This window comes from Xenopus laevis, chromosome 1S (genome assembly GCF_017654675.1).
Source record: "Xenopus laevis strain J_2021 chromosome 1S, Xenopus_laevis_v10.1, whole genome shotgun sequence".
Classification (NCBI taxonomy): Eukaryota; Metazoa; Chordata; class Amphibia; order Anura; family Pipidae; genus Xenopus; species Xenopus laevis.
The window spans coordinates 93,501,672-93,523,485 of NC_054372.1; the positions used below are offsets into that span (position 1 = coordinate 93,501,672).

Below are 21,814 nucleotides of genomic sequence, written 5' to 3' on the forward strand. Positions count from 1 at the left end.
ATTCCTTGAAAACACTTCAATTTTTTTGGTGTTACTGTTCCTTTAAAGGGGTAGATCAGCTTTAAGTTAACTTTTAGTATGTTATAGAATGGCTAATTCTAAGAAACTTTTCAATTGGTCATTATTATTTATAGCTTTTAAATTATTTGCCTTCTTCTTCCGACTCTTTCCAGCTTTCAAATGGGGGTCACTGACCCCATCTAAAAAACAAATGCTCCGTGAGGTTACAAATTTATTATGATTGCTACTTTTTATTACTCATCTTTCTGTTCAGGCCTCTCCTATTCATAACGCTAAATAACTCAAAAAACACAAATAATAAAAAATTAAAACCAATTGCAAATTGTCTCAGAATAGTTATTTAATTTAAAGGTGAATAACCCCTTTAAAGGAAGTTTTTCCACCTGTTTCAGCACATTTTCCCAGCGTTTTAAAACCCTTACCAGCCGCAAGCTGTGGTTTCTTAATACACCATTTTCCTCCTCTAACTGTCGACTTTGCTCCTTCAGCTGCTGGTTGTGAGCAAAAATCTCTTTCTGGGCTTGAATGAGGTCGCTGTAAGTGAGGGCCTTAACACCCAGCTGTGAAAATAATAAATATGAATAAAAAATGACAAAATAAACGGTACTGAATACTGACCAGTCATTATACCCTATACATACTTTTTTTTGTTACAGTCACTATCAATAGTAGATTTTCTCAACTACAGATCAATGTGGTGTACATAGTATTACAGAGGCATCAGTTAGCAAACAAATGAATGACTTTTTTAACCCAAAGAAAAGCCTGTGTGGCAACAGATTTTTGGGAAGTACAAATGTTGCAGTGGTACTCTGCACATCCAAGCTGTAGAGAAACTTTCCCTCTTTTCATGCGATTTTAATTCTTGAAATGACCTTGGCAGGTTTGCCAACTTATATTTGAACATCATTTCTATCCTTCCTGCATGAAGGTGGAATCTTTTGCACCCTTAATCTGCTTTCTAAGGCTAATGGTAAACAGGACTATGCACATGAAATAAAGTCCACACACTCCCAACCATTACTTTCAATATCTGCACAGACAGGCAGAGCGTAGGCCCGTGTGCTCAAACACAGAGGTAATTCCAGCACAAGAATGCAAAACTATGCAAATCTGCACAAAACTCCAGGTAATTTGTCTGCATATAGGCCAGCACTGTGCCTGTCAGTGCAGATATAGGAAGCAGCAGATGGGTGCACATAGAATTTTACGTCCCTTCTTTCTCTTTTTTGCTGAACACAGTCCCTAATGCCCACCAGCATACAAGCAGACACATGTATGAGACTTTAAATGGATTTCAAAAGGCTCAGAGGACACATACCTCATCCAGTTTCTGCTGAAAAAGTTTCTTAATTTCTTCTTTCTGAGCCTGACAATGGGTGAGCAGCTGCTGAGCAGCACCAACGAGGTGGGAATTCTTCTCCTAAGGTAATGTACACAAAAGATAAAGACCCTACAATGGAGATGTGACTTGCTAAACTGGAAAATAGGATAACAGAAGAAATTATATAATCAACAATCCCCTTGAAGTTGGTCTGCAGGGGATTGATTCAGTGCATTTTCTCAAAATACGCCTCCTTACAATGATACTTGTGGTGTTTTTACTTTAAATGGCACCTATCACAGCCAAAATCAAACACATATTAACAATCTGACCAGTACAACATACATATGTTTAATCAAACTACATATGCAGTTTTTTGAAAAAAACTGCAGGTTTTAAAAAATCCCTTACTTTGTCAAATGGGTTCTTTCACTGAGGGAGGCCATACTGAGACTATAACAGAGACTATAATATGCAAATTTCAGGAGCATGCTCAGATTGTAACACTGCTTTGAGTATTCTACCCAGAATGCCTTGTTTTAGTAAACTCCTCCACTAGAAGTATCAGGAGATTTCTCTATCTTGTCCCCTGCTGGTGATGTTATTATGCAAATTAAGGGCACACACTAACTTCCAGCAGATGGCAGCACTACTGTACAGCAGCTAACACAGAGGTTTGGCAACAAGGAAATTCAACTGAGCATGTGCGAGATTTCAGAGCTGCAGTTGGCTGGGAAGATATAGGTAGGAGGAGGAAGTGAAATCCAAGATGCCTGCCTCAGCTAGAACTGCAGTGGAGATAGGGGAGATCTTGCAGATGGTATAGTGAGCTGATGATTTACATTATACAAACAATACTAACTGGTTTAAAAATCTGATTTCTTGAACTTTCACATAGTGTATTTAATTAGGAAATGATTTTAGTGATGATTGGTGCCCTTTAAGGTTTAGCAAAAGTCTTTGGACCTGACTGATGTGATTAAGCATTGATATACTTCAAAAGTTAGTACATGCTAACTGAGGGTGTAACACATATAAAATAATCAATTAAGGAATATTAGAACTTAGATTGGGGGCCGAAAAAGGCAGAAGAATGGAAAGAGGCAAATACTGTCTGACTGTTAAGAAGAATGGGAAAATTGTTGGACAAAGAACCGGAAAAGGGGGAAAGAAAAGCAATACACACTTCACGCCGTGAGTGCATTAGCGCAGGCGATTCTTCATTCAAGCAGGCAGAAGGCAGTTCGGGGAGATTGTCGCCCCACAGAAGAGGCGATTAGTTGCCAGGCGACTAAATCTCCCCGAATCTGCCCCAACCATTACTGTGCACATAACCAGTTAGCTACAGTACATACACAGGACATTCCTGTTGCCTGGGTCCAGTAATAGTTGCAATGGTTTACCACATGAGGCTTATATATAGCAATAGAGAAAGACAATTAAAGTTATACTGACGCTAAAAAACTACTTTTTAAAATATGTATTACCTATAGGTCATTTTTTCCTGAGAGTTTTGTTTTTGTAAGCAATTGTTAGCTGAAGTTTCTAAACCTGACTGTTTTGCCAACCTAAATGTCCCATCTCAGCTTGTCAGTTAGAGATTCTAATGCCAACGGTCTCCAGCTGCACAAATATGGCAGCCCCCCATACAGGAACATGGGGCATCAGACAGGTAATATAAAATCAACCTTCAAATACTTTATGGCAAAGTTATAAGTTGCTTTCAAAGGCAATATTATGATAGATTTAAAAGAGTTTAATTTCTGGTGTCAGTATCTCTTAAAGGACACTGGGTGTATATATATATATATATATATATATATATATATATATATATATATATATAAATATATATATATAAATATATATATATATATAAATAATAATGACATTTCTGTACTCTCATAACTACCATGTAGGGGAGCATGGCACAGTTCCTTGGCCCATAACCTCACATTTGCCTTAAAGGGGTTGTTCACCTTTGAGCTAACTTTTTGTATGATGTAGAAACAATTTGTAACTGGTTTCCATTTTTTATCTTTTGTGGTTTTTGAGTTACCAGTTAGCCATTTTAGCAATCTGGTTGCTGGGGTCCAAATTACCCTAGCAACCATGCATTAATTTAAATAAGAGACTGGAATATGAATCGGAGACGTACTGAATAGAAAGATGAGCAAAGAAATGTAGCAATAACAATAAATGTATAGCCTTACAGAGTCTTTGTTATTTAGATAGGGCCAGTGACCCCCATTTAAAAGCTGGAAAGAGTCAGAGAAAAAAAGGAAAATTAAAAAACTATATTAAAAAAATGAAGACCAATTGAAAAGTTGTTTTGAATTGTAAATTCTAGAACATACTAAAAGTTAAAGGTGAACCACCCCTTTAAGGGAAGAGTATTATTGCAAATGAGTGACTAAGAAGGGGAGCAATTTGATAGGATGATGAGGAAGAATGGAGAAAAAAAACAAGTTAAGTTATTGCGTTGGTTATACAGAGAGACCAAAACCTGTTACACACTTCTCTTAATAATAAATCCTTGAAAATACATTTGTTTTTCTCCATCATACGTTTCCACAGATTAATAATGATAAATGAAGACCCAATTGGAACCAATTTAGGTTTTTCTGCAGAACACAAGATATATCGAGCAAGAACGATAAAGCACTAAAACACAAGTGATATTCTGCAAAAGAGTTGAAATTCTATTAATACCTTTTCCTGTTCCAACAGTTGCTGCAGACCAGTCTTGTAATGGGGTGTTTTCATGTAAGACATAAGTTGTAAATACTGGATCCTAAATGAATCTGAAATAGATATGAAAGCGGATGTTAGGAGTGCAAATATAACCTGATCATGCATTTATTTTGATGCTGCCTGAAAAGCATTAAGCAGCCAACATTTTAGGCCAACGGCACATCTGGGTTGATCTTGGCCAGCAGAAAAGCGTAGGACGATAATCTGTCCCAATGCCTTTCTTCTATGACAAAATACAAAGTAAGGAGGGCACACATATAAAAAATAATTATTTTCATATTAGACATACAAGTATATTATTGTGGGTGCAGAGGAACATGCCGCTTTCCTTAGGTCAATTATGACCAAAACCATGGCGTGCTAAATTTACTAAAGTGTGCATTGGGCTTTTTAGAATGTGTATTACCTTTCTTCTTTACCTGCACCCGGAACAACTGCTTTGGCGAGGGTTCAGGCACAGCAGTGGATTTTGGTGTGGAAATGTTTGCATGTCCCTGCACCCAGGCCAATTGTTCTGGGTGCAAAAATAAATAAATAAATAATAATATCAGTACTGGGGCTAATTTTCGACCAGAGCTTTTCCACAGGCCAAGATCAGCCGTCATGTTGCATTAGCCTTACAGGTAAAATAATAAAGTTGTGAATCCCACTAAAAACAAAGAATAAAGAAATGGAATGACAGGGAGTAAGTAAATTAAACAAAGACTGGTACTGCAGAGATGATATGGAATTCTTTTTTTTAACATTGGGGGGCGACAATGGGAGGTCATAAAGGGCTGGGTATACAATGGAGCATTGCTGGTGAGGGCTGAGAATGTGTTGTAGGTGTAATGAAAGAATCAGTAAGTGGATGTCTCAGACAAGCTATTGACAAAACCAAGCAAAATAATCAAACTGGTCAACAGGACAAGCAAAGATATTGTAAGGTAAACAAAGTGTGGTTTGGTTGTTCAAAAGAAAAGAAGATTAATATGAACAAGAAAAAGAGAGTATACCATGGGTCAAACTAAGAACACCCTTAGGGTGATGGCCCACGTTGAGATAAGTCACCCATAACAAATCTGCTCTACTTCCAGTTATACTGATTGTGATGCAGTGTATCCTATTTATATTCTGAAAACAAGGATTTAGACTCAAATAAATACATGGAGGTCAGAGGTGATTTAACTGGTTCACCAACTTAAAGACCTCCCTATATTTATTTAAAGGGACAACATACGAGTCACTTTGAAGATAGAAGTTCAAAGTAATAGTACAGTTAAAAGTGATATCTTTTTGAGCACCATTCCAGTTGAAGATCCTTTTGGAAGACTTCTGGTCACTCCATCCAACATAAGAGAAGGACAAGAGTTAGAAATAAAGATGATAGATATAAAACCGCAATAAAAATGAAAAACATACACAAAGAAACAAGCAAAACAACTAAATATGACAAATAGGTGAAAAAGGTCAAACTAGAAACAAGGAGTGCAATTTGAGAGAGAGCGCAAGTCAGAGACAGGGACATGAAATATAGGGTGCACAAAACAGCTGAAAAGAGGTAATGAATAAAAAGAGTAGGAAAGAGAGCCCGCAAAAGGTACGGGAAGGAAAAGAGAAAAGAGGCAAAGCAGGAAGGCTTCAGCATGAATGAGAGTGAGTTTGCAAGAAAAACAAAATTAAATAAATGTAAAAAAAGGAAATAAATAACAAGATACATATCCTTTAAAGGGGAACTCCACAAAAAACATTACTTTCGCTTTTTGAAAAGTAAAGTAAACATAATTTCAAGCAACTTTGAAATATACATCAATATCTCTCTGACTACTTTTCTGAGCTTGCAGACTACTGTTACTTTGTATCAGCAGCTATCTGTCCTTAGCCTGCATCCTATAAACCCCACAATTCCCTGCAGATGTGATTTCAATAAGGAACAGAACATTACAGTGCAATGCATTGTGGGTTATGTATTTCCTGTGTGCTGTAAGCTGTGGAGAAGTTGTAATATCAGTGTTTTCTCTTCCCCTTCCAGGATTTCAAATGATACTAATGCTAGATTTCAGCATAGAAAATGGCATTTATTCAAACTTTCTGAAGAAACAGGTAACTGTGATGGGTATATTAGGGGTTTCTGTGTTATGTGGGCCTTTTTATCAAATTTTGGTTTGGAAGCCGGAGTTCCCCTTTAAGAAGTGAATAATGTACCAATGTATTGCAAAAAAATAAAAATAAGGTGCAAAGGGGACAAAGCACAAATGGTTAAGAAAAAGCATGATTTCTTGTGGCCAAGTATATGACCAGAGCAAGAGCCTGCTTAACCTCATGATCCAAGAATAAGTTCAGCAGAGTTAAGGTGGCCATGGACCAACAACAGATTTCAGCAATATCTGACAAATCTTTCAAATTATCGTGAGGTTAGTAGGTAGCTAATTTTTCGCCTGACATCGGTAAGGAAATCAATTGGTCAGGTTAGAACATTTACATCGTTCACAGTATCCATTGTCCAATTGTCTGCAGGGCCAAGCAGGCAGCATCCCACAGTTTTCCTGGCTTCAACTAGACAATATCGCTTGAAATGGTCTTTTTAGCTGATGGACAAATTGTACATTTAAACTATTGTTTCAAGATAAGTTTGGTCCTTCGATAACGAAAAGATCTTAAATCTATCTATTAAATCTTTAATCTATGGCCACCTTAAGAAAGCAACAAAGATTGCACAGGCCATTGCAGAGGGAACAGCAATTCTTAAAGGAAAAGTAAACAGATAAATGGGAAGAGAAAACAGGGTGGAGGAACAACAAATGAGAGATAGAGGGAGAAAGACACGTTGTAAGAGAGCCTTTGCTCCGGCCTGAGCAAGGGAGGCTGACCACGAACACCCGAGATGCTCTCCTGCGGGAAGCACTTGCTTAATGGGAGGTGACTGAAGGAAAAGGCCAGAACCTCCACCATCAATAATTGCTGCTAAAAAGAGGCAGATTGTCAGATATAAGGACACAGAGACACTTCAAATAGAAGACAAACTGTGTACATAGTCCTGACTTAAAACTGCATTTGTGACAGTTCTAAATCTACAAGATTGCAAACTTTTAAAACATGTCACTTAGTAAAGCACAGTACTGTGCAGGCAAAGTCACTAATCACTTATTTATGAGCTAGCTTAAAAAGCCAGTCTTGGTACAATATAGCAAGACCAAAAGAACTTTCCGACAACCAACTGTGCTCAAAAGTACAACATTTTATTAAGTGATCTCTCACGAAAAAAAAACACCCTTCCATCAAGGGGTTTCTCACTGCAAATAACTTACGAAATAAAATGTTATTCCTTTGAGCAGAGTTACTGGTTGACATTTTTCCTATACTAGTAATTGGATCAGTTTTTTTATTATACAATGCCAAGTGAAGCCACTCCGTTTGAGTGTCAACTCTATCAGTGATTAATGGGGACCACCACTTATAAAGAAAAGAAAAGGCGATTTAGTGTACTCACCGTTAAATCTCTCTCTCTTCAGTCGCTTGGGGACACAGGAAACGCTGGGGGTATAACTGGTGCAACTAGGAGGAGTACACAACAATCAAGAACAGTAGCTCCTCTCCCGCTGGCTATACCCTCCAGCAGGTGGAGCCTAAACCAGTTTGTACCAAAGAATAAAGGTAATAATGCATAACTATAACTGCAACTTAAAACTAACCATATCAGAACAGTCATGAAAGCCCACCCTATCCAGGGAGGGAAGTCCTGTGTCCCCAAGCAACTGAAGAGAAAGAGATTTAACGGTGAGTACACTAAATCTCCTTTTCTCCAGCGTCTGCTTGGGGACACAGGAAATGCTGGTGACTTACCAAAGCTGTCCCCCTAATTTCAGGGTGGAAAGGATAGGCCTACGAGGATGACATTGAACATGTAGCACTTTATGAACTTTAATCTGATGAAATAAAGAAATGACGTTTTAAAGAAACCTTTTGTGAGATTGCAGTGGATTCCGGGTAATGAGTAAAGACTACGAGGATGAAACCACCGCAGCTTGAAGTACCATCCTACCGAAGCATGTGTCAGAAGCCGCAAAGGTGTCAAAATTTTTACATTTTGTGAATGAGTGAATAGAAGACCACGCTTTACACAGCTGCCCAGGAAGTACTCATTCCCCTGGTGGAATGTGCCTTGAACCTGAATGGTGGACTTTTACCCCTGGAGATATGGGCCCATTGTATAGCCAGTTTTATCCAGCGAGATATTGTAGACTTAGAAGCCGGCGAACCCTGTTGTGGTCCCACCGGTAAAACTAACAGAGCTTCAGATTTTCGTATATCAATTATCCTGTGAAGGTAAAACTTGAGGGCCCTGACTGGATCTAGAGAATGTAGAGCCACTTCTTTCACATTGGATGGCGAGTTACAGAAGGTTGGGATCATGATCTCTTGGTTAATGTTAAAAGCCGTGACTACCTTGGGTAAAAAACTACGGGACTGTCCATAATACTGCCCTGTCCTGCTGAAAAACGAGGAAATTACTTTTGCACGATAAGGCATTGAGTTCAGATACCCTTCTGGCTGAAGCTATGGCTACTAGGACTGTCTTCAATGTGAGAAGTTGTAGAGAAATGGAAGCCATGGGCTCAAAAGGTGTTTCTTGTAGAGCCCGGAGAACAAGGGTAAGGTCCCACGTGGGTGTCGGTGCCCGAACAGGTGGTGCTAAATGTGCCACTCCTTGAAGAAGTCTTTATATCTGGAAGAATTGCAAGGCATTTTTGGAAAAATATACACAAGGCAGACAGCTGAGATTTTAGTGATCCCAACGAAAGACCCATAGACAGTCCCTCCTGGAGAAAGTCCAGTAAACTAGGAATAGACGGCTTCTTGAAATTTATATTTTTTCTGCTGGCACCACTGTTGGTAAGTATTCCAAACCCTATGGTATGTTTTTGCAGATACGGGCTTGCGAGCTGCCCACATCACCTTTATCACAGCATCCGAAAACCCCTTTTCGCTTTAGAATCTGGGTCTCAAGAGCCACGCCGTCAATTTGAGAGTTGATGGGCTGGGATGTCAAACAGGCCCTTGAGTGAGAAGGTCCGGCAGTGGGGGAAGCGTTCAGGGATCTTCGATGGAGAGCTTTATGAGATCCGAGAACCAAGTTCGTCGAGGCCACCTGGGAGCTATGAGGATGAGTGTTGTCCTTTCTCCCTGGAGTTTCTGGATTGTTCTTGGAACGAGTGGTAGAGGCAGGAACACGTAAACTAGCTGAAAGTTCCAGTCGGCTGTGAGCATCTGCGCCCAATGCTAGTAGATCCCGGTATCTGGCTAGGAAGTTTGGTACTTTTCTGTTCTGCCGAGTGGCCATCAGATCCACTTCCGGCACTCCCCACATCTGAGTTATTTGGCTGAAGACTTCCTCTTTGAGAGACCATTCGCCTGGATCTAATGACTGTCTGCTCAGAAAGTCTGCATCCCAGTTTAGTATCCCCGGAATGTAGATGGCTGACAGTAAGGTTTGATTGGCTTCTGCCCAATGAAATATGAGCTTCACCTCGTTTAGTGCTGCTCTGCTCCTTGTTCCGCCCTGGTGGTTTATGTAGGATACTGCTGTGGAATTGTCTGACTGCACTTTTACTGCTTGTCCTGTCAGTTCTCATTGCCAATGCTTTAGGCAGAGGCATATTGCCCGGATCTCTAGTAGATTTATTGACAACTTGCTCTCTGTTAGGAGTCCAAAGACCCTGTGCTGTGTGACCTTCTAGCAGTGCTCCCCATCAGAACAGACTTGCATCCGTTGCTAGAAGACACCACCGTTGGTTTACGAGTGGTCTTTCTACAGAAAGATTGCTGCATTGCTGCCACCAGAGGAGCGATGCCAGTGTCTTGTTGGAAAGACGTATTATCTGCAGAAGAGATTTGCGTTTCCAGCGTGACAGGATGTTCCATTGTAGTTCGCGGAGATGGAACTGAGCGAAAGGAACCGCTTCTATTGAAGAGACCATGACCCGTAGAACCTCCATGCAAAATCTGGTTGTGTGTTTTGGTTTCTCCAACAGGGTTCTCGCCAAGGATACTAAGTGTATCATCTTCTCGTGAGGAAGGGACACCCTCATGGTCAGGGTATTGAAATGCATCCCTAGAAAAATCGCCTCTTGTTTGGGAATTAGAGAATTTTTGTTTTGATTGAGACACCAACCTAACTCCTGTAAAGTGGACATTGTGACCTGTAGAGCTCTTTGAGCCTCTGCTGCTGAAGACGCCTAGACCAGAAGTAAGGTGTGATCAAAATTCCTGAGTTGCGGATCACCTCAGTGGCTGCTCCCATAATCTTCGTGAACACCCGTGGTGCTGAAGTTAGACCAAACGGGAGAGCTGTAAACTGATAGTGTTGGTTTTGCAAGGTAAATCTTAAAGAATTTCTGATGGGGAGGGAAAATAGGCACGTGTAGATACGCATCCTTTATGTCGAGTGACAGCAGGAACTCGCACGGAGACATTGCTGCTATGACTGACTTGAGTGACTCCATTTTGAACTTGCGTGGCTGAATAAACTTGTTTAGATGTCTGAGGTCTAAAACTGGCCTTAGAGACCCATCCTTTTTGGGAACTACAAAAAGGTTTGATTAGAGGCCCTTGAAGCATTCTCCGGGAGGTACTGGAGCGATAACTTCTGCGCAAATCAGTTTGGAGATCACTTCTTGAAAAGCCTTGCGTTTTGAGAGTTCTTGTGGAAGCCTGGACATGAAGAAGCGTTGAGGTGGTTTGGATGCGAACTCTAGATTATATCCTTTTGACACAATTTCGTGAACCCAGACATCGTGTGTCAATGAGGTCCATGTGTCTGTGAAAAATCGAAGTCTCCCTCCTATTGCCCCCTGTACGGATGGTTTGGTTATTCAGTCATGCTGAAGTGGGCTTGTCTGTAGTCTTGGTGAACGGTTTACGACTTTGCCAGGAGGATCTGGCCTTACCTCCCCATCTGCCTCTTCCTGAAGATGAATGTCTTGGGTGAGAGTATCTGGACCCCTTGTTTTGTGATCCTTGAAAAAAACTTTCCTCTATGAAAGGAAGTACGTGCCTTAGGTTGTTGAAGTAAGGAACTCTTTCCTCCTGTGGCTTGGCTAATTAATTTATCAAGGTCAGGACCAAAAAGTAGTTTTCCTTTAAACGGTATGGATGTTGGGTCTGGAAGAGCCTTGTTTTTAGACAAGCGAGAAACTGGTGCGTCTATTGATGGCGGAGTGGACCACCTTTCTAAGCTCTCATTTGTGAAAGGGTAGAGCTTTAAAAACCTCCAGTTTGCTTGAAAACGTCTCTCAGGATTCTCCTACTCCTGCTGAATGATGTTGTCGAGCTGTGAGTGAAATGGGAAAACAGGTGACACCTTGCTGTGCCTCTTAAATAAGGAACCCGAAGTGGCAGTGGAAGATTCTGGTTCTTGAAGGTGAAGCGTGTCTAAAACCGAGAATCTATTGCCTCAGAAGAATGTGGAATGGATTCTTCTTCCTCTGTCGTTCCTGACAAATAATTACCCTTCAGAAAGATTTGCATTTGGGAGAGGAGAAGATTGAATTTTGTCTCCCTCATGACTTTCCTCATCTGAGGGCAAAGGAGCCCTTCTTTTATGAGATTTTACCTTAGGGTTGTCAAGTCTGGATAATAGCTTATCAAGTGACTGTGCCAGTTTAGGAATTCCAGATGCCAACTGTGATGCCCATTCAGGAATGCCCTGCCCCCCGTCTGGTGCTTTTTCAGTGGAAGTATCCCCTGAACTTGCCTTTTGGGCTTGCTGTACCTGGGGAGAAGCAGTTCCTGGGGACTCCAGAACCACAGCCGTTGGTTTGCAACCTGTGCATAATGGCTCTATGTGCCCATTGGGCAGGCGTTTTCGGCATTTGGCACACGCCAAATACTTTACCAATGTTACAGAAGTACCCTTGGAAAAGGGGCCCTCACTTGCCTTCTCAGACATGGCTCAGTTACAAGCTAGTCAATTAATATATATGCCTTATGTGACAGTAATAATGGAACCTCTGAATAGGAGGATATAACAAACTGTTAAGATTCTGTCCCCTAGAGTAGAAGGGGGAGTGTGAATAATAACAAAATAAAACTGCGGAAATATTGTGTCTTCCAAATAGCCCGCAACCAACAAACCCCTTGCTGAATAATGCGTATGCTCACACTTAAAATGGCGGCCACCGTTTCTGTGAGTGAGCCGGAACTGCAGGCAAAAAGGCACAGACCCGCTTCCGTTCTGCACGAGCGTAACAGAAGGGGCGCAAAACAATACTTGGCTCCAATAATAAGCCTACTGCCTTATTCTGTATCGCCCCGTGTAAATATCAGCGGCAGAGTGACAGATACCTGCTCCGACGCTATTGCTAAGGCAATTGCGACTCACGGAGCAGTACTTCCCACATATGCGTAAATGTAATAAACTTGTTTTGCCCCTTGCATGACTAGAGTTCAGACCAATGAGGCACAGTAGGCAGCCAGGGAAAAACTTTGAGAGATACGTGTACTCACCTAAGTGGTGTACAGTTCTCTATGTCGTCCGGCCAGCAAGTCTCTTCTGCTGTGGGAGAATGGTGCGAGCAAATGCTGGGTGGTAATTAGCAATGTGCTTAGCAGAACCCGGAGACAATCCTACAGTGGAAGGTGCCATATAATAACCTCCTGCTCAGTATAGGGGTTATGGCACCCCCAAAAGCCAGAATAAACTATAATTTGACCAAGTCAAAAGCACATCCTACCTCCTGAGGACACATTAAGAACTGGTTTAGGCTCCGCCTGCTGGAGGGTATAGCTAACGGGGGAGGAGCTAGTGTTCTTTGATTGTTGTGTCCTCCTCCTAGTTGCACCAGCTATACCCCCAGTGTTTCCGGTGTCCCCAAGCAGACGCTGGAGAAAAGAAAAGAGCCAAAATTTATCTTAAACAGTTGTAAACTTAGCATATATAGTTCTATCATGTTAATATCCTCTCTGACCATCCATCTCTTTCATAAACGGTTCTTTCCAAGCAGGAAAGGAGGGACTGGGTAAGAGATTACAAGATCATTACTTACAGCAGTCAATGCTATGAACTCTTCTCCTCTTCCACAAGATTATATGCCAATAAAACAACAACACTAATTTGCGCTTGTGGATAATATAGTGAATAAAGTACCCCCTCTTGTAAAATATAAAGATATTATAAATTACCGAGGAGTTTCACGACCATATAAAAACACGAGGCCGAAGGCTTCTCATATTAGTTTAAAAGACTTTTAAAGGAGAACTAAACCCAAAACATGAATATGGCTAAAAATGACATTTTATATAATGAGCTTATTGCAACAGCCTAAAGTTTCAGATTCTCAATAGCAGCAATGATCCAGAACATCAAATTTGTCACAGGGGGTCACCATCTTGGAAAGTGTCTGCAACACTCACATGCTCAGTGGTCTCTAAACAACTGTTGAGAAGCTAAGCTTAGGGGTTGTCACAAATTATCAAGCAGAAAATGAGGTTGGCCTGTAATATAAGCTGATGCTATAAGGCTGATTACTAAATTATGATGCTATTTGCACTAGTTTCTGTGCTGCCATGTATTAATTATCTGCATTAATTATTAATCAGCCTTATATAGTGACATTTATATTCTACGGGGCACATTTATCAAGCGATTTTAAGCGATCAAAGGATTTTTATTCGATCAAAAAAATGTTAGAAAAGTGCTGGGGAAGGCTAACATTACACCTTGGTAGGTTTAAAGTGGCGAAGTATGAAGTCGAAATATTTTTTAAAGAGACAGTACTTCGACTATCGAATGGTCGAATAGTCGAACGATTTTTACTTCGAATCATTTGATCGAATTTGACCAATTTGATGGTCGAAGTACCCAAAAAAATACTTTGAAATACGAATTTTTTTTACATTCCAATTCTTCACTCGAGCTTAGTAAATCTTCCCCTACGTGTACTGTATATTGTGAGTTGGTCCCTAAGCTCAGTAAGGGACAGCAACACAGAGCATGTGCAGTGAATCAGCAGAAAAGAACATGAGGAGATACTGGGGCATCTTTGGAGGCACAGATCTACCCTGCTAAAGGGCTGTGGTTGCCTTGGGCTGGTACAGAAACCCAAAATGTGCAACATTTCTAGCATACTTAGGCTGTAGTTCTCCTTTAAGATGGTATTGTTTTTAGTGTAAGTTATTGAGACTAATATAATGTTTGACTCCTATTTGGAGATATATATATATATATATAGATATATATATAGATATATATTGCTTTTAATGTATGGAATATTAAAAGATTATGATTTACTTAATCCTACAAAGTGGAGTTTATGCCCATATGTTTATGTTCAAATGGACTTTCAATATACTGTGCCCATAAGTGAATGTAGCAATTTGAGCTCTGTTTCCTTTCCTTATATTTAAGATAACATGCTCCCAGGTGCACAACACAAGTTATTGGACTCCACTGAAAAATAATTATAGGTCTCTCTAAACTTTGGAAAGAAGACACTGCAATAAATTGCAATCAAACAGTTTATCAGCATGTAAACAATGTTTTGCCCACTGTAGCTTCTGGGCCTTACACAGTAACAGGGTATGCTACCTCTATAATAACGACCCTACAATGCACCTTGAAAAGGATTATGTAATTGCAGCTTCCACTTAAGATAAAAGCAGAAGGGGACAAAAAAAAAGGTAGAAAATGGAAAATAATGTAGAAGGCAAAAGTCAGCTAAGGGAATAGTGGTGTCCTAGACATGCACACAACTTCAAAGAAATATTTGCCCCTCAACATGAAGTACAACATAAGTATGACACAAGATTATACGGTTACAAGAGCACAGAACAGCACTATGACTCCCAACAATCACAGAAAACAGTAGCTATGACGCCACCATACCATAACCTTATAAAAAGAACGAAACAGTGATACCCATGAACCCCACCATAGGAAACTATTAAGATTCCAAGAAACCACCAGCAGAAAATAGCAATGTAAACCCAGGCAACCTCACATGACACTTGGCAACCCTCATATGGCAACCACACGACACCCCTCAACCCACAGCAATGGTTACTTTCCCCAAATAACACACAGTATAAAAAAGCAATCTCAACTTCCCCAATCCTTTAAGTGATTAAAACTGCATAACAATTAACATCATTTAGCTCATGCTTCCAGAGACTGTGAAATATTCCAGGCTAGCTGAAGGTTTTTAAACATATTAGATTGTGCCACTTCAGCCTATAAAAAATATATAGGGGGAAAAAAAATACTGTTTTCAATTTATCTCCCCTGCCCATTTTTTCAGCATACAGTCCTACTTAATCCTTGTCAATGTTTCATCCTTATACCAAATTAACTCTATTATCGTCCATTATGATACCTGCTGTCTCAGATAAAAGCTGTGTGAAAATTGTAAAACCCTAAGCACACTGGACAAAGAGGAAAAGATTAAAGCACTTCAACCCTTATTTTCCATCCTGCAGTAGTACTATCCATTCCAAACTGTTACAATTTTTTAATACAGACATAAATAAGGAGAGGTAGAAGGGGAGGCACAAGACTTTCTGGGAATTAAATCCACTGTAATGCAACATTGCCATTTGCAGCTGTAACATATCTACAATATAGCATGAACATAAAGAATGGGGAATATGTGCAGGTAAAAAAACTTCTTTGGTTGTTTTTTTTTTTTTTTTTTTTTTTTTTTGTCGGTAGTGTTATACTATAAGATGATTTTTGGTTAAATAATAAATACCCAATAATAAGAGCTACTTCTCACAAGTAGTGAGGACACAGCTCTAGATTTGCAAACCAAATTGACATAATTACTCTGTAAAGCACTTCTGATAACAGCCTGTTAATTAATACCACTGTTGAAAAATCCCAGTAACCTCATAAAGACACAACAGAATATAGAACTCAGAGACTAAATATGCAATTGAATGGAGACTATTAGAATTTATGGATTAGTTACTGTTGGGTTAGTGTAACCTTCATCTTTAACATTAAGTTCCTCTGCCTCTTTCTGATTATGATCTTACCACTCACTTGCCACTTCGTAATCCATTACATGTCAACCTTAACTTCTGCATGTATTCCATTTGAAGATGTCACTTTTCAGCAGTATTAGTAATATGTAGAACAGAAGAGAACCCAGCCAACCCAAATACATTCAAAATAAAATAAATACAATCTTTGAGCTGAATGATCCGATTCTCAAGGGGAAAACCTTATTTAAGTATGTTTTTTTGTTTAAAAAGCATTAACCAACCACAACCTATACGTACCAAGCAATTTCTGTAGGGCTGGTGGGGTAGGAGATGACAGAAGCTGATTGGAAGGCTGACGATGCACTTTCGGAGGTAGCTGATAATAGGGACTATGAGGTGTCTTGTATGAATCTGAAACAATGAAAAAAGGTTACAAGCGGAGAAAAGAACAGGAATACAAGAACAACCTAATGGAATCAAAGCAGTGAGAAAACGTATGATTAAAATGCATTGTAGTTTGCATTGCTTCCTATTCAGGTACGGACTGAGAATTAAAAGAGGCTCTGGAATTCAGGTACACAGAGGCCCAAACAGCCCCCACCAGCCCACTAAATGGCTTTCTATACTGACTTTCTATAGCACCTTATAGCAGCCCCTCTGGCATTTGCCAGAACCCACAGATTGCCAGTCTGGGCCTCATATTCTAAGGGTTTAGATGGTTCCAAGGTTAGCTAGCCAGCAGAACAAAAAAGGGTCCTCAGCTGAGGAGAAAATAAATTGATTTATATAAAAAGATCACCTACATCTGGATAAAACTGATCTTACCCTGAGGGGGTGATTTTGTTGGGGACTGAGGAACAGGGACATTTTGTGGATGGAGGGTTTCCAGTGCAGTCTGTGATTTGGAGGACTTATGGTCATCTGTGGTGGTAAGCAACTTTTTAGGACGTCCCCGCTTGCGACCTGCCATTTTCCTGCCCTTTTTGCTGAGCTTTCTTCGGGCTTTGGCTGGAGAAGGCTTCTTAACTGAGGCAGACCTTTCCTCCTCTGCAGCAGAATCCTACAGATGAACAATACACAACACTAAAAATCAGTCGCTGTCCTCAGTTGACAAATAGAAGACTTCTGACCATAAATGGCATACACCTGTCTAGGGAAATAGATATTCAGCTTTATGAGGGGCAGTGTTGTAATTTCAGTAAAAGATCATCATGCATTATGCAGTTTTAACAGATTTAACTAGAGAATACGAATATCAAGCCACGTGTCGTCACTTTGCTTTACCATTTACAGCAATATCCGCTTGTTTCATACATTTCCTTTACATTACATTAGTGTTACATTTTCCCCCATTTTAAATGTTTTTAACAAATATTTATATCTTAATGTTTTTTAATTTATTCATAACCTCTTATTTTCACAAGCTGGGGTTCACAGTAACAACTTAACTAATACAATTAGAAATGGCACTGCCATAAAGATGCCAGACATATAAACAAACAGACAAACCTGCCTGCTTAGTATTCTAGCCTGTCAATTTTATACAGGACATGTCCCTTGAGAAAAGATTGATTCAGAACATCTTATAGCAAAAGTCAGGTCACCTTCCATTTATGAAATGGAAACAATAGCTGGATATTGTATCATTTGGCAATCAAAATCTGATTAATCTTTGGTGAAATATACCCTCTACTTTACTAATGTTATCAAACTTCATTTCAGCCAAGTCAAATTAAACCCAATTAAAAACCAAGTCAAATTAGAATTGTATGGATAAATGTATTCAACTTGTCTTTGCAGAATGCTGCTGCATAGAAATTAATATTTACGGGTAATATATTGCAATACACAAAAACAATTTTTGGTTGCATAAAAACCTTTTGTACTGCCAAAGAGGGCCTGCTGAAGGTGTCAGTCCTCAAACAGACTTCCAAATAGCCAATCATATACCTTATTCAGCACCCACATTTTTATTTAATTTTTTTTTTTTCAAATTTTAGTAAAAGTCTGCAGGCAGCCTTTTCAGTTCATTATGTATGATTCTGTGCTTGCAGAAAGAGCCAGCAGAGAATCATGAAGATTTCCATTCAGGCAACTAATGCATCACTTATTTCCCTGTTTTTTCCTCTAATTTGAATGCATGTCGCTACTGCAGATAAGTTCTCAGCTAATTTTGACAAGTAGAATATAGAGACCTTTTCCAAATTTTAGGTTGGGGAGTAAAGGGGTGATAAAACATATTACCTCATACTGTATATACTGTATTTGGGGTGTCAGTATCTTCTACACATCTTCATAATGTAGTAAAGGGGCGGTTCACAATTAAGTTAACTTTTAGTGTGTTATAGAATGCAACTTTTCAATTGTTTTTTGTTATTGATCTTTTATAGTTTTTGAATTATTTTCCTTCTTCTTCTGACCCTTTCCAGCTTTCAAATGGAGGTCACTAACCCTAGCTGAAAAAACTCTGTAAGGCTACAAATGTATCAATATTGCTAGTGATAGGTGAATCTAACCAGTTTTGCTGAAAATTCACAAAACAGAATTCCCTGAAATGCATTGAAGTCTATGGGCGATAACATATATATATTTTTTTTTTTTTTTGACGTGCTACAAATTGAGCGACATTTTTTTTTATTACTCTTTCTATTCATGCCTCTCCTATTCATATTCCAGTCTATTATTCATATCAATGCATGGTTGCTAAGGTCATTTGGACACTAGCAACCAGATGGCTGAAATTGCAAACCGGAGAGCTGCTGAATAAAAAGCTAAATACCACAAATAACAAAAAATGAAAACCAGTGGCAAATTGTCTCAGAATATCCCTCTCTACATCATACTAAAAGCTAATTTAAAGGTGAACAAACCCTTTAAGGATGTGGGAATACCGTCCTTCGAAGTCATATTGCAATTTTTACAAGCGAATATATTGCATTTACTGATCCAGTTGATTCAAAAAGACTGAAGCAAACAGCACATGGTGGCTTTTCAACAGGTTATACTGGCAAAGAAATGCCTAAAACAAACCAAGCAGCTTCATACCAATATAACAAATGCTTAACAGAAAGTATGTTTAGTAACCAACAGTACTAGTAGTGTTAGACTGCTAGACACAAAAGATGTTTTGCCTGTTGGCTGCTGTTTAAATGCTACACCTGATAACACTGAATGAAAGCCTATTTTTCCCTCTGTAGGGTAAACTGGATAGGCTTCAGATGTGTTTTTTACTTCATGTGGATTAAGTAGTAAGTTCTACTAAGACAAAAAGGTTGAACTTGATTGATGCCCATCACCTACTATTTATTTAAATCTAGGTGAAGTGTATATTGAGAAAAGCCTGGCAAAAAGTTGAGATTTCACCTAGGGTAAATAAAGGCTATGTTTGCAAGTGTAATAAAACCTTTGTCTCATGAACTTTTGTAGGAGTTGTGGTATTGCTCTTCCCTTCTCTCTGTTGTCGTCTTCTTGTTGCTTCCTGCTCCTCCTTAAAAAAAAAATTTAAATTGAAACTTTTTCATAATCACTAGCGTTACTGTTGCATATCTAGTACGTTTTGGCTAGAGAAGAATTTCCATGCTTTTTTGTGGCCACATAGCCAAAATTTATGCATATTGCTAAAGATAAATGGGATTCATTATCTGGAAATCAGTTATCCAGAAAGATCCAAAACACAGGAAGGCTGTCTTCCTTAGACTTCATTTCAATTATATAACTATTATTTCCTTTTTCTCTGTAATAATTAAACAGTGCCTTGTACTTGATCCCAATAATGATATAACTGATTATAGGAGACAAAACAATCCTACTGGGTTTAATTAATGTTGAAATCACTTTTAGCAGACTTAAGGTATTGCGATTCAAATTACGGAAAGACCCTTATAAGGAAAACCTTGGGTCCCAAGCACTTTGGATAACAGGTCACATTTATGCCATTTGTTGCTCTTATGTGTAGAAAAAAAGTGGACAATGACAGCTGTTTTTCTTTAAAATTAGGGATGCACCTAATCCACTATTTTGGGATTTGCATATGCAAATTAGGGGTAGGAAGGGAAACCATTTTACTTCCTTGTTCTGTGACAAAAAGTCACACGATTTCCCTCCAGCCCCTAATTTGCATTTGCAAATTCGGATTTGGCTGGACTGAAAAAGGCCGAATGCGGACGAATCCTGGATTCGGTGCATCCCCATTTAAAATGTACCTTGTAAGGATATGTTTTTAAGGAAATAAGTTTATTCTAATAGGAAAGCAAAAATAACTTACCCTGAGTTTAGGATTTTTCAAACTAGAAAAATAATTTTCAAGCTGTTGGGAAAAAAGTGAGACAAATTGATCTGAATGCAGATTTAGGTATCTGGGGTTTTCTGCATATTTAAGAACTAAACTATTCATCTTTCATGTAAAATGTCATGGTTAAAGGCAAAAGAAACACCCTTTACAATATTATTATGTTCGATCTAAGGCAACTTTTTATCACATGATATCACATAATTTTGGAACAGACTATAACCCTCTTCTCTTCACACACAGGTTTTAAAAAGAGCACACAAAGCCAAAAGAAATTAAGAGCAACATTTCTAACCCCCCCCCCACACTGCATCTAATGCTCCCCCCCAATCATCTGTCCTCTTGTCCTATACCTGAGTACAGAGTAGGACAGTACGTGTAAAATGGCATGGCTATGCAAGGCTGCCTCCAACAGCTGACTCCCAGGTGTTGATCACGGAGAAGTATGTGCACTGAGGTAGAGAGCACCCTGGTTTTTAATGCTCATGCCCTGACAGGCTCATAACTGAGGGCCTGCACACTAGTTGTGAGATAAGATGACCAGACACCCTGCTGTACTAATCTGCATTCTCAGCACAGGTACAGGAGCACTTTTAATAAAAAAAAAAAAAATCAGAGGGGTTTCTATATTCAGTCAGTCCCTAACCTCACAATTTAGTAATTTAGTAAGGAACCAATAAGAAGAGCAATAATATACGCCGAGACACCAAAAATAACCTGGTCTGTTACGTATTTAACACATAGCAAATGTATAGAATATCAGAGCATAAAATTGCTTGTGTGTAAGGTTGTTGCAGCTGGAATACAAACAGATAACATATAATGAGTAGCTGGGAAAAATAATGAGAAGACAGGTGAAATAACAGTGAGGACAAATGTACTCACTAAGGTACGATCTATAGTGTGCAGGTAATAAGAAACAGGCTTCCCAGTCCAGGATACAGATCCTTTAAGAGGGGATAACTCCACAACTCTCATAATAGTGCCAATATCTAGAAACGATAAAAAAAAAGTTACATAGGCATTTAAAGAAAAAACAAAAAAAGTTAAAATAACAGAGAACAGGGTGGTACAACTGACGTTAGGCATTGTTGGTAAATTATGTACCAGTATAAAATATATTATCTGGAATGCTTGGGACCTGACGTTCACCAGTTAAAGGAAAACTATACCCCCCAAACAATGTAGGTCTCTATTAAAAGATACTGAGTAAAACAGCTCATGTGTAAAACCCTGCTTCATGTAAATGAACTATTATCATAATAATATACTTTTTTAGTAGTATGTGCCATTGGGTAATCATAAATAGAAAATTGCCATTTTAAAAAATAAGGGCCGCCCCCTGAGATCGTACGATTCACTGTGCACACATACAAACCACATGTAAGGTCACATGAGCCAATTAACAGACAGAGTTCTGCCTTTTGCTTCCTCACTTCTTCCTGTTACAGTTAGTGTTGTAGTATTTG

At 39.1% G+C, this 21,814-nt stretch overlaps 1 protein-coding gene across 2 annotated transcripts in view; it reads right to left on the bottom strand.

Annotated features, from left to right (window-relative positions):
- The window catches only part of dot1l.S (DOT1-like histone H3K79 methyltransferase S homeolog), an 83,779-nt gene that overhangs the window by 19,495 nt on the left and 42,470 nt on the right, over nucleotides 1-21,814 (bottom strand). For both annotated transcript variants that reach the window (XM_018243641.2, XM_018243640.2), the window contains exons 11-18: nucleotides 21,231-21,337; nucleotides 20,322-20,363; nucleotides 19,461-19,544; nucleotides 16,883-17,117; nucleotides 16,355-16,468; nucleotides 4,058-4,149; nucleotides 1,343-1,444; nucleotides 444-581 (exon numbers count right to left, since the gene is read on the bottom strand). In XM_018243641.2, coding sequence (XP_018099130.1) covers nucleotides 444-581; nucleotides 1,343-1,444; nucleotides 4,058-4,149; nucleotides 16,355-16,468; nucleotides 16,883-17,117; nucleotides 19,461-19,544; nucleotides 20,322-20,363; nucleotides 21,231-21,337 — 914 coding nt within the window. The remainder of the gene's footprint in view (nucleotides 1-443; nucleotides 582-1,342; nucleotides 1,445-4,057; nucleotides 4,150-16,354; nucleotides 16,469-16,882; nucleotides 17,118-19,460; nucleotides 19,545-20,321; nucleotides 20,364-21,230; nucleotides 21,338-21,814) is intronic.